The 15,254-nt window shown below is 50.5% G+C and overlaps 1 protein-coding gene across 14 annotated transcripts in view; it reads left to right on the forward strand.

The window, feature by feature from the left end:
* The window catches only part of ZNF71 (zinc finger protein 71), an 18,242-nt gene extending 4,236 nt beyond the window's left edge, over positions 1-14,006 (forward strand). For 6 of the 14 annotated variants that reach the window (XM_081807764.1, XM_081807767.1, XM_006746430.3 and 3 more), the window contains exons 2-4: positions 51-117; positions 5,586-5,712; positions 11,861-14,006. In XM_081807764.1, coding sequence (XP_081663890.1) covers positions 85-117; positions 5,586-5,712; positions 11,861-13,320 — 1,620 coding nt within the window. In that variant the 5' untranslated portion in view covers positions 51-84 and the 3' untranslated portion in view covers positions 13,321-14,006. Of the gene's footprint in view, positions 1-50; positions 118-4,857; positions 4,949-5,585; positions 6,962-11,860 lie in introns of those variants that run through there. The other 8 variants (XM_081807771.1, XM_081807769.1, XM_081807770.1 and 5 more) reach the window with 4 other exon arrangements.
* Positions 14,007-15,254: the final 1,248 nt, after the last annotated feature.

Consider the following 15,254-nt stretch of genomic DNA (forward strand, 5'->3'; position numbering starts at 1 on the left):
GGCCCAGGCCTGGTCTCTCACTGTGTCCTCTCTCTCTCTCCCAACCGTAGTCTGCCCGTTCCCGTCACCCTGGGCACTGGGGGGATGGCCACCCAGCTGCTGACTGACGAGGCCCTGGTAAGTCATGTTACCCTCTCACACTCCATTCCAGAGGCTCAAGCCCAAGGGGCAGGACTTCTGCCCAGGGATGACCCTCTGACTCCCAAGCCCCTGTGGAGCTCACCTACTGGGCTGTCTCCAGGGGCCTGTGTCTGCCCTGAGGAGGGAGGGTCACATGCATGAGTGCTGCTCTCCTCTGCTCTGCCCTTCCGGGCTCGGCAGCCCCTTGCCTGCCCCTGACACTGGCTTCTGTCAGCCAAGGGGGGCAGGGCAGCTTGGGAAGGACCGGCTCTGTTCTCGGGGGCTTTCAGGAGACAAATGGGCAACTGGGAAGTGGTGGTTTAAACACATCACATCAAGTGTGAAAAAGGCCCCTGCAGAGGGGCCTGGGCAGCATGCTGTACCAGACGCGTGAATGTCGCTTATGAACACCCACACGCGTGGTGAAAGGACAAAACACGGGCTGGAACAAGGCCCGCATGCACACTTAAGACAGCGGTCACCTCTGGGGAGAGGGAGGAGGACACCACGGGGTAGGGCAGCTGGGCGTCTGCGGCTCTCGCTAGTAGGTTTTATGCTTCAGTGTATGGTTGTTTGTTGTGTTTTTCTCTAAATTTCCTTTTATGCCAGAAATATTTCATAATAAAAAAATTACATGTAAATATTCCTTCTAGAAAACTGGGAAAACCCAGTAAACTGTAGGTAAGACAATATAATTCACCCATAGTCCCTTTCCCCATAGATAAACCATATGGATATTTGTGTATTCATTTATTTTCTTCCTTCTCTGATTATTATTTTAAAAAATTGACCAAGTATTGGCTCTGCCATTTTAATATTGAGATTCCCCCCCTCCCCATGCCAACTTTAATCGATAAGGATTGCCCTTATTTTGAAACTTCATAAGCTTTGCAAACATCGCTTGTTTGGCTGCATAGTCATCTGGTGAGTTTGACTTTTTAAAAAAAAAATTTTGATGCTGTAAATAGTCTATCATAAAAGTAAAAGAAAATTCCTGGTAGGTAAGGAAATGCATAATCATTATAAAGAGCTTAGAAAAGTCCAGAAGAACGCAGTGGAGAGAATGGGATTGACCTGCGATCTTGCACCAGGAGATAACCTCTCTTGAATGTTTGGGTGTCTTTCTTTCCCTGGGTACATGTTTTGCAAAAATGAGAATCACCCTGGCTAAGTAGTTTTTATATCCTGTTTTTTTTTGTTGAAGATTTAATCCTAAGCAATTCTCCTCGTAGTTAAAGGCTCCCTGTAACATCCATTTTAATGGCTATGTAAGAATTTCGTCTAAGAGCTGTAGCTGGCTTCCTTTGTGGTTCCCTTGTTGTGGGACGTTTATTGCTTTCCAGTTACTCGTGGTTACAAACAATGTCAGGAGGGACACGGCTGGCGCGTAAGTCTTTCTCTGCATTTCGTGTGATTTCTTAGGCGTGCTTCCTTGAGGAGGAATCCCGGGTTGGATGTTTCAGAGGCCTTCCATGAGGCTCCTAGCGCTTTTCCCACTGGCGGTAGCAGTATGTGTGTGTTCCCCGCCAGGCTGGAGGAGAGGTTTCCGCGGGCTGTTGTCAGAATATCTTCTGCACGTGGGATATAAATGACACATGGTGTTGACCTTGAGCATGATGGGTGAGCTTGAGTAGCATTGTCTGTATTATGGGTGAGGGTCTATTTTCAGGAAATGTTTGTTAGCCATTTCTGCAGGCGGGTAGATATCTGTCTTGCGCTTTACCAGTCTACAGGACTCTCAGTATCCTTGAAATTTTAAGTGTGTGTGTGTGTGTGTAAATGGTCGTGGCAAATATTCTTCCCAGGCTCGCTCTTTGTTTCTTCATTTATTCTATATTTTTAAATTACAAAAGCATTTCAGATCTTTAAAACCAAATCTGCCTCTCCCTCCATGGTGACATTGTTGACTTTAAAGGTCTCTCTGTTCGCAGGTCATACATGACCTGTATTTTCTTCCTTTTTTCCATTTATCATTTGGATAATAACCGCGACTTTTGAATCTTTTGTATCTACGTGAAATTTAATTTGCTGTACGAACGTGTCAGTTTACTTGTCTGTGACTTTCGGTTTGTCATGTCTTCATTTAGGTAACCCCTTTATTGGGACGCACTCTGCCTACCACACCACATACAGTTCATTGGTTTATGGTCTAATCACAGAGCTGTGCGGTGGTCACCGCAGTCAGTTCTAGAACATTTTCATAAGGCAAACAGGAAATGTGTGCCCATTAACACTTGTTCCCATTTCCCCCATTGGTCCCCTGGCCCTGGCAACCACTAATCTACTCTCTTCCTCTGCGAATTTTCATATTTGGGACGTTTCATGTAAATGAAATCACACACTGTGTGATCTTTTGTATCTGCCTCTCAGCATGATGCTTTTGAGGTTCCTTCATGTGGTAGCACGTGCAAATGCTTCCTTCCTTTTCAGGGCTGAGTAATATTCCACGGCGTGGAGAGAGCATGTTTGTTCACTCATTCATCAGCTGATGGACATTTGGGTTGTTTCCACTTTCTGGTTATTGTTAGTAATGCTGCAGTGACCGTTACAAGTTTTTTTGTTTGAACCCATGTCCTCATTTCTCTTGGGTACAGACCCAGGAGTGGGGTTGCTGTGTTTAACCATTGAAGGAACTGTTGGCCTCTTTTCCAAAGCGGCTGCACCATAACGTCTTCATTTTTAACTTCTCTGTGGTGGTTGTCTCGATTTGTTCTTTTACCTACATTATATAGGAGGACTCTGAGAGCTTGGGTGCCTTCGGTGTTGAGCTTCACTTCTAGGGGAGGTCTCCTCGACCCCCTGCTGTCTGCCCTCCCAGCATCCTTTGCGGTAAGGCATGGGCTCCAAGACTTCCAAGACCATCCATTGTGGTTTGGGTGTATTTTTGTGCACCCCCAGCCAGGCTTGGTGTATGGTACATGCCTAGTAAATAGTTGATTTATTGAGTGAGTTGAGATGGAACATGCTTAGGCAAGACTTTCTGAAAGAATTACTACATAAAAAATTAAAATAAATTTTAAATGGGGGCAGGAGGAAACTTGTGGAAGTGATGGATAAGTTTAAGATTGTGGTGGTGGGGGCGCCTGGGTGGCTCAGTCGTTCAGCGTCTGCCTTCGGCTCGGGTCATGGTCCCAGGGTCCTGGGATCGAGCCCCGCATCGGGCTCCCTGCTCAGCGGGAAGCCTGCTTCTCCCTCTCCCACTCCCGCTGCTTGTGTTCCCTCTCTCGCTGTGTCTCTCTCTGTCAAATAAATAAAATCTTTAAAAAAAAAAAAAAAGATGGTGGTGGTGATTACATGGGTGTATACTTTCCAAACTTACCAAATTGTATTAATTAATATTCACAGCTTTTTGTATGGCAACCATACCTCAATAAAGTGGGTTTTTTTTAAAAGAAGGAATTATTAGCAGGACTGGCCAAAGGTTGTATTAGGTCAAAGAATCAAGTAATAATAGCATATAATAATAACAACTATTATTAATAATAAAAAGTATATAAGATATATATGAAACATCAAAATTAATCAAATGATGATTAGCAAAAGTTGGCATTCATCAAGAGCTTACTCCAGCTGTACGGGACACCATGCTGGAAGCCTACATACATTACCTCACTCAACACCCCTGACAGCCACGGAGGGGGACATTGTTGTTACGAAGCCCCCTGAACAAATGAGGCTCAGAAAGGTTGAGACAGTAGCCCAAGGAAACACAGCCTAGGAGGGACAGAGCCAGGATTTCATTGCAGGCTACCAGACTCCCAAGTCCAAACCCTTAGCCGCCGCTGCACGCTGCATCTGCATCGAGCGATGGTGGCCCCTGAGACAGGGAGGCCAGTGTGAGCCCGGGGCGCTGGGCAGGCACTGGGGACAAGGGAAGAACTGGCCAAGGGATGAGGTCTCCTCCCAGGGAGGATGAGCCGTGGTTCAGGGTCCGGGCTGGGGGTGGTGCTCAGCACACTGGAGGGAGCCAAGGCCCTGTGGGCGGCAGTAACAGTATCTGATGGTTATTGAGCACCTGCTGTATGTATGTACTGTTCTGAGCAGCAAACATGGATTAACTTAATTCTCAGGCCCTCCTTATTCATTGATCCAGTTATTCATTCAAGAGCTATTTGTTGAGCGCCTACTAGAAGCCAGGCATTGTACAAAGCACTGGGGATATCGTAGTGAGCAGGATGGATGTGTGTTGGTTTGCTAAGGCAGCCATAACAAAGTACCACAGACCGGGGGTCACAGTGTAAATCCGTCTGCTCACAGTTCTGGGGGACGACGTCCCCAAGGTCAAGGTGTCGGCAGGGCCGTGCTTCCTCGGAAGGCCTAAGAGAGGGAGCGTTCCAGGTCTTCTTTCGAGCTTCTGGTAGTTCTGGGCTTGTGGCAGCATAATGCCAGTCTTCACACGGCATTCTCCCTGTGTGCGTGTCTGTGTCTAAATATCTCTTTTTTATGAGGACACCGGTCGTGTAGGATTAAGGGCCCACCCGACCCCAGTATGATTTCATCTTCACTCATTACATCTGCAATGTCCCTGTTTCCAAATAACATCCATTCTGAGGTGCTGGAGGTTTGGACTCCACATAGGACTTGGGGGTGGGCATAATTCAACGTACAGCAAGCGCTTTGAATAGGACCCAGACCACAGCAACTGCACAGTAAGTGATAGGTCTTGTCGCCATGGTGGTTGACATCATCACCATCATCATTACCTACCGTGCTACAGAATATTCATTTTATCCACAGGGTTTACAGCATCTGTTGGGAAGGCACCGAGGCTTCCACCCCAGGAACTCTCCACTGTTCCCCGTGGCCTAATCTGCAGCTTAAGCCTCAGGTCTTGATCCAGCCTCCCCCCCACAGACCCAACCATTCATTGTCCCCTCAGACTACATTCGGTGTCACCTTTCTGAAGTCTTCCTAGACACCCCCTAAAGCTGCCATTGCTCAGGGCGCCTGGAGGATTTTGTTCGTACCTTCACGGTGGTATTGACCAGATTGCTGGTCAGTCATGTATGTGTTCATGTACCTCGTCCATGAGGAGCTAGTACTTGAACTTTCTGTGTCATTTCCTAGCACCTAGCTCAGTGCCTGCAGCTCCATAGGGGCTCAGGACAGTGTGTGGAACTACTGGATTCCATCTAGGATTCTGCCTTTACCGGGCAACTAATGCACATGTCCATTCACAGGGTTATGATCATTATACCTTTGATTCCTTCTCTGTTTCCAAAGTGTGTGACTTTCTGCTCTAAACAGTCTTATATTTGTTTTATTTCTCTGTCAGAGGACCATCCCACTATAAGTAGGCACCAAGAACACTGAGGGGTTGGTCCCTTCAGAACTCCGCACCTTCTTGAAATCACTCCAGAGACATCCCGTCTGCCTCCCCTAAATCCTCTTGGCTTTTCTGGCCTTTTGTCGAGACCTCTGTGAGCAGGGCCCTGCGGTGAGTGGTTGTGGGTTTCCTCTTACAGGAATCAGTGACGTTCAGGGATGTGACAGTGGACTTCACCCAGGAGGAGTGGCAGCAGTTGGAGCCTGCCCAGAAGGACCTGTACAGAGATGTGATGCTGGAGAACTACAGGAACCTGGTCTCTCTGGGTAAGGGGGCAGCTTCAATGAATTACTCACCATCGGCCTGTCACTTGAGGACTACAAAGAAATAAGAAAAAGGATGGACAGATTTGACTATGTAGAAAGTTTAAAGATAAAAATAAAGTTGATAGGTAATGAAATGGGGGAATAATATTCACCACATGTGTAATAGTCAAAGGATTATAATTATATAAAGAGCTCCTAGGAATAAACAAGAATGAAACAAGAAACAATGATAGAAAGGTAGACCAAACATAGGAGGTGGCCGTTCATAAATGTAGAAGTACACAAAAATCACAGTTTATAAAAGATTTTTAAACCTTACCAATAGTCAAAGAAATACATATCAAGTCAAAGAAATACAGTTTTGGCCCATAAGGAATGGTAATAGCCTGTATTGTGAGGGTGTAGGGAAAAAGACTTCCCCATTTTAGGAATATAAAATTGGGACAGCAATTTTGGAGGACAGTTTGAGCATTATCAGCCAAATTTTGAACGGTTCTATTTTTAGGGATCTGTCCTTTAGATATCTTCCTGTGAGTGTGCAAACTTTTACACAGGAAGAAAAGGAGAAATGACCTAAATGCCCACCCACACAAGACTGACTAAACACATCAAATCATACCAGTATGATGGAAACCATGTAGGTCTTCAAAGATGAGCACTCTTTGTAGACGCTGACATGGAAAGATATCCCTTGATACAGTGTTAGGTCAAAACCACTAACTTCCAGACCGAGAATATGTCCCATTTCTCTTACAGCTTTCATGGAAGTATAATTGACCGTTAACTGCACGTATTTAAAATGGACAATCTGATGCATTTTGACATCTGTATACACCCAGGGGGAAGCCATCACCATGATCCAGATAATGAACATGTCCATTACCCCTTTTAGTATCTCCCTGTGCTTCCTGCACCCACCCTCCCTTCCCCGGGCAACCACTTTATGTGTAAGTGCTTTACGGCACTGTGGTTTAATTTGCATATTCTGGAATTTTACATATACACACTCATACAGCATGTACTCTTTTTTTTTTTTTTTTGGTCTGATTTCTTTCACTCGGCATAATTATTTTGAGGTTCACTCATGTTGTATGTATCAGGAGTTCACTTCTCTTTATTGCTGAGTAATATTCTACTTCATGGATAGACCATGATTTGCTTATCCATTCACTTCTTGATGGACATTTGGGTTGTCTCCAGTTCTGAGCTGCCACCAATAAAGCTGCTATGAACCCGTGTGTACAGCGTTCACTGTGGACCTATGCTTTCCTTTCTTTTGAGCAAACACCGGGGAGTAGAATGGTTGAATCACATGGTAGGCGTATCTTAACCTTTCAGGAAACTGCCAGACTTTTTTCCAAAGCAGTGGTACCATTTTACATTTCCGCCAGCAGAGCCCGCAAGCTCCAGGTGCTCCATGTGATTGTCAAAGCTTTGCATGCGCAGTCTTTGTCATTTTAGCCATTCTCGGGGGTGTGCGCTGTTGTTGTTGTGTGTGCTTTTGGTGTCCTGTCTGAGAGACTGTTGCCTGACCCAAGGCCGCTAAGATTCACTCCTGTGTTTTCTTCTAAGACTTTTGTAATTTTGGCTCTTCATTTAGGTCTTTGGTCCATTTTGAGTTAATTTTCATGAATTGTGTAGGAAAGGGATCTAATGTCACTCTTGCGTGTGGGTATCCAAGTGCCCCGGCACTAATTGCTGAAGAGCCGGAGGTTTTCATTGGATGTAGTCCGATTTATCAGTCATTTTCCTCTGGGATCATGCTTTTGATGTCATATCTAAGAAATCTCTGCTTATCTCAAGGCCACAAAGCTTTTCTTCTATAAGTCGTATAATTTTAGGTTATGTGTTTTGTTCTGTGATCCCTCTAGAGTTAATTTTTATAATGACGCAAAGTGTTAATTGAAGCTCTTTTTTTTTCATCAAACAAATATCCAGTTGTTCTACCACCATTTGTTGAAAAGACTGCACTTTTCCACTGGAAAAATTTCCTTTGCATGTCCGTCAAAAATCAGTTGTCCATGTATGTATGTGTGGGTCTCATTCTGGGCTGTGTTCTGTCTCCTCCATCTGTGTCTGTTTTGACACCAGCACTGTATCATTTGATCTGCTCTCAGTTTCTGCCTTTATGACCTGGGCTCAGGTAGCTTGCTGTCCTCGTGACCCCCTGGAGTGTCCTACCCAGTGCCTGTGAATTACATGGTATGGGTTTCGTGCCTGGCTGGTGTGAGGCACTGTTCCCAGCCTCGATCGGCTCTGGGTACATTTTCAAATCCTTCTGGGTGTTTTTTCCCAAGCTTGGGTGGTTTCCATGTCTGCAGTCCTGACCAGGAATCTGATGCTGGGGGAAGGACCTCGCAGATCTCCAGAGCGCTCTCTCTGCTCAGGGCATCTGCTGGGCGTCGCCTCGTCCTCCCTCCCCACTCCCCAAGGCTCCACCCGAAGCCTGCAGCCTTTCCCATGAGTAAGCTGGGTGGTCCTAGGGCCTGCCTCTCTGATCCCACCTCTCAGGTAACATTGCCCTTTATTGTCAGATGTCTTACAACTTTTGTTTTATATATTTTGTCCTCCCCCCGTACCCTTTCCCTTTGCTTTAGGCTGTAGGCTGAAGGGAAATCTGACCCCTGTTACTCTATCTGGGCCAGAAGCCCCATTTGAGGGGGAAAAAGTGTGCATTCATATGTATGTGTGCATACAAGTGTGTTGTATGCACTTTTTAAAAAAGGTGTACACTGGGGAGAAAGTTCTAAAAATGCACACCAAACGGTTAACACAGGTGAGATTGCAGGAGACTTCCATTTTGTTATTTTTTGATGTTTGATGTTTAATTACAAGTGTGAATTACTTGGTGATCCGAAACAATCGTAGAAATACAGAATATGAGAAAAGAAACTATAAAAGACAAGAAATCTAGTACCACAAAAACATCCCTATTTAGACCAAAAGGAATGAATAGCGTTTTGCACGTGAGTAGCTTTTTGCCAAAGTGACCTCTGCAGACATCGTCCTGTTAGCATTGCCCTCGACTGCAGCAAGGATGCCCACATCCCCGCCCTGCACCAGCCGCACGCCCTCCGTGCTCTGCTGTTTGCCAGTCTTGTTGGTGAAACGCCATGTGGCCGGTTGGTTTAATTTGGCTGACGTTGAGCTGTGTATTCACAGCTTCTCACAGCTAAGAGCTGAGTGTTTGCTTTTCTTTTCTTTTTTTTTTTTTTTAAGATTTTGTTTTATTTATTTGACAGAGAGACACAGCGAGAGAGGGAACACAAGCAGGGGGAGTGGGAGAGGGAGAAGCAGGCTTCCCGCCGAGCAGGGAGCCCGACGCGGGGCTCAATCCCAGGACCCTGGGATCATGACCTGAGCCGAAGGCAGATGCTTAACGACTGAGCCACCCAGGCGCCCCGAGTGTTTGCTTTTCTGCAAACGATCTCTCCTGACGGCTTTTAATCCATGAAAGGGAGGCTGTCTCCTTTCCCCTGCCTGCTTAGATTGCAGGGTGTGCTGGCATTCTGCCTCCGGTCTCCTGACTTCTCAAGTTAGTATTTGCTCCAAAGGACTTTCAACTGTTTTCACAGCTGAGACTGCCCGCTTTGATCTCTGCAGCCACGGCTAGTTGATATCCCAGGCCAGTTGATATCCCAGCGCCTCTCAGTCCCCATTGGCCCCACCCCGATTTGCCATCCCCCTTCCCGTCCCCACCCCACAGCCTTCACATCCCATGCCATCATCTGCCCTAACAGCTGAGCATCACGCATACCCCAAGGTGACTAAGCCACAATCATTCCCCTACCTTCAGTATTTCTCAAATCTTTTCCTCTGGGATAGGAACACAACTCACAGCAAAACAGTGACTCATCAGGGCATATGGCTCTGGGATCAGACTGCTAGAATCCCAGCTCTGCCTCGAATGTGCTGTGACCTTGAGTTTGTCACTTGCTTCTCAGACCCTCAGTTCCCTCGTCTGTAAAATGGGCACAACCTTAAGAGTACCTAACTCGCATGTTGTTGTCAGGGCTGCATGGAATGATCCATGCAGATGGCTTAGCGCCACACCAGGCACGTTGCCCAGTGAATGTTCATTGGACAGCTTCTGTGTGCCAGGCACTGCTGCAGGAGCTGGGCCCCGACAAGGTCCGTGGCCTCATGGAGCTCCCTTTCCATAGGGCGGCTGGCAATAAACAGATCCAGGGACAGACGAAAGTTGCCACAGATCATAATGAGCACCTACAATGAAACAGGCAAGAGAGTAGCAGGAGGGGTGTTCCTTTCCACCGTGGGATGGACAGGGAAGGCCTCCCTGTGGAGGATGTTAGCTCAGGGCTGAAGGATGAGCACCGTTGGGAAGGTGGGGTGGGGTGGGGTGGTGGCACGTGCAAAGGCCCCGAGGCAGGAAGCACTTGGCATGGACAGCTTGTCAGGGAAGAAAAAGGGAACCACAGGGCAAGTCTGGCTGACAGCAGGTGAGCAGGGTTGGGTGTTGGGAGACAGGTTAGGAGAGGGGGGCCTGGCTCTGTGCTGAGGACACTGTAGGCCGGGGAAGGCACTGGCTTTGATTCTCAGCACACCAGGAAGACACTGGAGGGTTTGGTCTGACTCTTAAGAAGATCCTCTTGCTGCTGAGTGGAAAATGCATCGTAGAGGGGTGAGGGTGGTCGGTCTTGCTGCATTTCGGCTAGGAAATCCGGGGTGCCAACTGGATCACTGGCAGGGGTGATGGCAAGATTTGATCTAGTCCAAGCTGTTGTGCGCGTCCAGTGGCACTTGCTAGCAGTCTGGATGGCGGGAGAAGAGGGGTGAATCAAGGGGGACTGCTACGTCTTTTTTTTATTTAATTTTTTAAAGTGGTAAGATAGACCTAAAATTTACCATTTTAACCATTTTTAGGTGTACAGTTCAGTGATGTCGAGTACACTCACACTGATGTGCAACCACCACCATCCATTCACAGAGCTCTTTTCATCTCGCAAAACCGAAGTTCTGTCTCCATTAAAACGCTGTCTCCCCACCCTGTCGCCCAGCCCCCAGCGCCAGGGTCTACTTTCCGTCTCTGTGAATGTGATGACTCCAGGGACCTCACAAGGACTGGAGTCATACAGTATTGGGCCTTCTGTGTCTGACTGACTTTGCTAAGGCTCTTTGATGAGGCTCTCGTTGTATCGTTGATTCTGGAAGGGGCCGGGGTTCCCAAACCACAGGTTCTGAATGAGACGTACTAGGCTAGCAGTATCCAAGAGGGACACCAAGTGGGCTTTCGAATATTCGTCAGCAGAGCCCAGAGGAGGTCTGGGCTGGAGGTGCAAATTTGGGAGGCGTCAGCATATGGAAGATCCTGAAATCCAGACTCCCCTGGCATGGCCCGCCGTGACTTAGGGGAGGGGTCTCAGATGCCAGGGGTTGTGGGCTAGGTCGGGCTTTAAACGGGGCAGCAGGAACTGCTGCCGCCTTACCCCTGCTTCTGGTTCCTCGTAGGAAGGAGGGGATTGGAGCTGCAGCATGGCTGGGACTACCAGGCGGGGACGGATGTGCAGAGGCAAGAGGGTGTGGAACCAGCTCGAAGGGACACCTGCAGCTCCGGGACTGGGCAGCGGGGGAGGGGAGTGAGGGGCACTGGGCGGGACAGGGGAGGACGGAGCTTGGCTGGCCTCGGAGGACGACCAGCACGTGCCACCCAGATGTCGGCTGTCATCTTACCATTTCTAACAAAAATTGGTGCTTTGGGAAGCCTAAGTGGTGGGGGATATTCAGGATGAACCCTGGAAGTAGGGAACCCGTTGCAGTAAGTCCTTGCTCCGGTTTGCAAGAGCCTCTGGTCCGCTCCGTCCAAGCCGGCTTACCTCCTGTCGTCTCTCTTCAAGACGGCTCTCCTCGGCGCTCCCGCTCGCTCCCGTCTGCCGCCGTCCTTTTCACCACTCTCGCGGAGGGACACTTCCTGTTCCCTCTGCTCCCCTCCTGTCGCTTCTTCTTCCTTCAGCCACCTTTGTCACCAGCTCATTGCTTCCCCTCGGATCAGCAGGTTGTCATTTGCATCTCCATCCGTGCCCTGCTGTGTCTCTGATTTCGTGTACTCATCCATCCCTGGCTTTGGAGGTTCCTTACTCCCAGCATTGTTAACTCCATGCATTTCGTCTTCTCTTTCCCCTCCCCCCAGACTTGGAGACTAGACCTGAAATGAAGGAGTCGGGTCCAAAGGAGGACAGTGCGGAAGACAGACCGTCCGTTGGGGTGGGACCCCCGAGAAATGGTGCCCGCGGTCTGGCCTCTGAAGGAGCGTGGACACAGGGTGACTGGGTGGAGGGGCAGCTGGGAAACAGAAAGACCTGCCTGGAGCAGTCGGAGGCTTCCCAGGAGCTCACCCCCGCGTGCCGGGAATTTAAGGCATTCACCCGCCAGAGCTCCGGCCCGGTCCCACCACGGTCGGAAGGCCCAAGGGAAGAGGGGACCCGGCCGTTGGTCACGCATGGGAAGACGTTCCTGAGGGCCCCGGACCTCAGCCGGCCGCCCAGACTCGACGTGGAGAAGAAATCCTACGACTGCAGCGCCTGTGGCAAGGCTTTCAGCCGGAGCTCATCCCTGATGAAGCACCAGCGGATCCACACGGGAGAGAAGCCCTTTGAATGTGACGTCTGTGGGAAGCACTTCATTGAGCGGTCGTCCCTCACCATCCACCGGAGAGTTCACACCGGAGAGAAGCCCTACCGGTGCGGGGACTGCGGCAAGGCCTTCAGCCAGCGCATGAACCTGATCGTGCACCAGAGGACGCACACGGGCGAGAAGCCCTACGTGTGCGACGTGTGCGGGAAGGCTTTCCGCAAGACCTCGTCGCTCGCGCAGCATGAGCGGATCCACACGGGGGAGAAGCCCTATGCGTGCGGGGACTGCGGCAAGGCCTTCAGCCAGAACATGCACCTCATCGTGCACCAGAGGACGCACACGGGCGAGAAGCCCTACGTGTGCGACGTGTGCGGCCGCGCCTTCAGCCAGAACATGCACCTGACCGAGCACCAGAGGACGCACACGGGCGAGAAGCCCTACGCATGCAAGGAGTGCGGGAAGGCCTTCAACAAGAGCTCGTCCCTCACTCTGCACCAGAGGAACCACACGGGCGAGAAGCCCTACGTGTGCGGCGAGTGCGGCAAGGCCTTCAGCCAGAGCTCCTACCTCATCCAGCACCAGCGGTTCCACATCGGCGTGAAGCCCTTTGAGTGTAACGCGTGCGGGAAGGCCTTCAGCAAGAACTCGTCCCTCACCCAGCACCAGCGGATCCACACCGGGGAGAAGCCCTATGAGTGCTACATCTGCAAGAAGCACTTCACGGGGCGCTCGTCCCTCATCGTGCACCAGATGGGCCACAGCGGGGAGAAGCCGTACGCCTGCGGTGAGTGCGGGAAGGCCTTCAGCCAGAGCGCCTACCTCATCGAGCACCAGCGGATCCACACCGGGGAGAAGCCCTACAAGTGCGGCCAGTGTGGCAAGGCCTTCATCAAGAACTCTTCGCTCACGGTCCACCAGAGAATCCACACGGGGGAGAAGCCGTACAAGTGCAGCGAGTGTGGGAGAACCTTCAGCCGGAACACCAACCTCACGCGCCATCTGAGGATCCACACCTAGGGGCGGCCTGGGGGGCACCTCGTCCTGGGGCCTTCCTTCAGGGGCCTCAGAGTCCGCACCAGGAGGGGTGGGATCCTTCACACCCGCCGGCAGCACGAGAAGTTCTGACAGGGTCGCCCACGGGTAGCACCACGGGTTAGAGGAGTCCCGCCCCGGACGGGCCTTACGGATGGGGACTTGTGGACAGGCCCCTCCCTACGGGGCACCTGCACGTCCACAGCAGAGCAAGTCCCTCGTGTCTAACGCACTTGGGACCATGCTCAGGGGCACTGTGGCTGGAAACTCGCAGGAGCTCCAGGAGCCCGGGCATCAGGGTTCCAGGCCGTGGGAATGAACTGTAAGAGCTGGCACAAGGTTATTTAGTGTCTCTGGGGCGACACTCACTAGGAAAATGCAGGAGGGGGCTGGGGGCGGAGGTGGACTCGATAAGTGAACGTGGGGACATTTCTGGACCCTAGATCTGGTCCAGATGTTAGGTCTCACCCTCCACGAATTCCCTCCTGGGGTGGAAGCCAGAGGGGCCCTCCCTCCGTCCGTCCCCAAGCCACCGAGCCAGAGAAGCTGGCAAGTTGTAAGTGGGCGGAAAACGTGGTTTTCAACATCAGCAAACAACAGTAAGCACTTCAGATGCCGAAGTTTCTCAGAGTCTGTTAAATTTTTTAAAAATAAAACTTTTAATTAAGAGAGACTGGTGTAATTTTAAATAGTTGTCAGGTGCAAAAGACCCAGGCACCAGTGGTCCCCAAAATCCGCCTCAGTGCCTGTGGGAGAGGGGGAGGGCAGGCGAACCCCAGCAGGCCTGATACTCAGGGTTAAGTACTTGCTTAGCTTAGTAAGTTTGCGTATCTGAGCACACACTGCCCGTTTTTATAGTGATTTTTGCAGTTAAATTTGAAGGCAGCTCCAAGGGAGTTTCCTAAGGCTGACCTGACATTTGGTTTACACAGGGATCTCCCCCAGAGTCTCCTTTCTCAGGGCCTTTGACGCCGCCCTTTCTGTTTTAACATTCGATCCTACTTGTCGCAAATGTCCCGGTGTTTCCAACACCGGTGTCCACAAGGAGTAAACAATTCATTTAAGAAATCGTTTATATCAGTAAGCACTTTGTGTTGTGAGTACAAAAAGCAGCTGCTCGAGAGTGCATAATCAAGGCGATGGCTTTTCGGATGGATGTCTGGCAGCCAGGTGGGCATCAGGGTAGTTTTGTTCCACATGCGGCATCAGGAGCGTAGCTCTGGTGCTCTGGTTCTCGGGCTTTCCCATCCTGGGCCGGCCTCATCCTCAGGCTGGCTTCCCTCAGGGTTTCCTGGTGGTTTCCAGCACATTGTCTCAGACACGTCCCGGTGGACGCAGACCTCTTGGCAGTGACACGAAGGCCCGAAGCTTCATTCTGTGGGCTCACCCACGAACAGATTGCCGTGACCAGAGAAACTCCGTGTGCAGATGGGCCTAGATCTGGGTCTCTCCCTCATCCCTGAAATCGTGGCAGTGGCCCAGGGCCCAAGCTGCTGTGTGCCTGCCGTGGCCGTGGGGTCATTCCGTCCAGACCAGAGTCCAGGGGAAGGGGGAGGATACAGAGAAGGCAGCCCCGTGGCGTCATGCCACAGCGGGTGGACGGGGCTTAGAATGGCGTGGCCGCCCCGGCTTTAATCAGCGTGAGGTCTTGCTGCATGTGGCACTTCCTTTGGGAAATGCCATCAGTACCGTGGTGACCAGGAGGGCCCTCAGTCCCCTCTGTCATCGTCTGTACTCCCTTAACCCAGCCACAGGGCAGGGGCAGGGGCAGCAGGGGGTCGGCCAGGGGCGCCCCCAGGAGCTGAGAGATGCAGCCTCACGTGGTGGTGACTGTGTGTGTGTGTGGTCAGGAGGGGCGTGGGGAAGCTCGTCGCCTCTCCGGCCCTTCTGGGGGCTCATACCAGCAGCTGTTGTCTCCA

The sequence above is a fragment of the Leptonychotes weddellii genome, chromosome 16 (assembly GCF_054177405.1).
Source record: "Leptonychotes weddellii isolate Sample4059 chromosome 16, ASM5417740v2, whole genome shotgun sequence".
In the NCBI taxonomy this organism is placed as follows: Eukaryota; Metazoa; Chordata; class Mammalia; order Carnivora; family Phocidae; genus Leptonychotes; species Leptonychotes weddellii.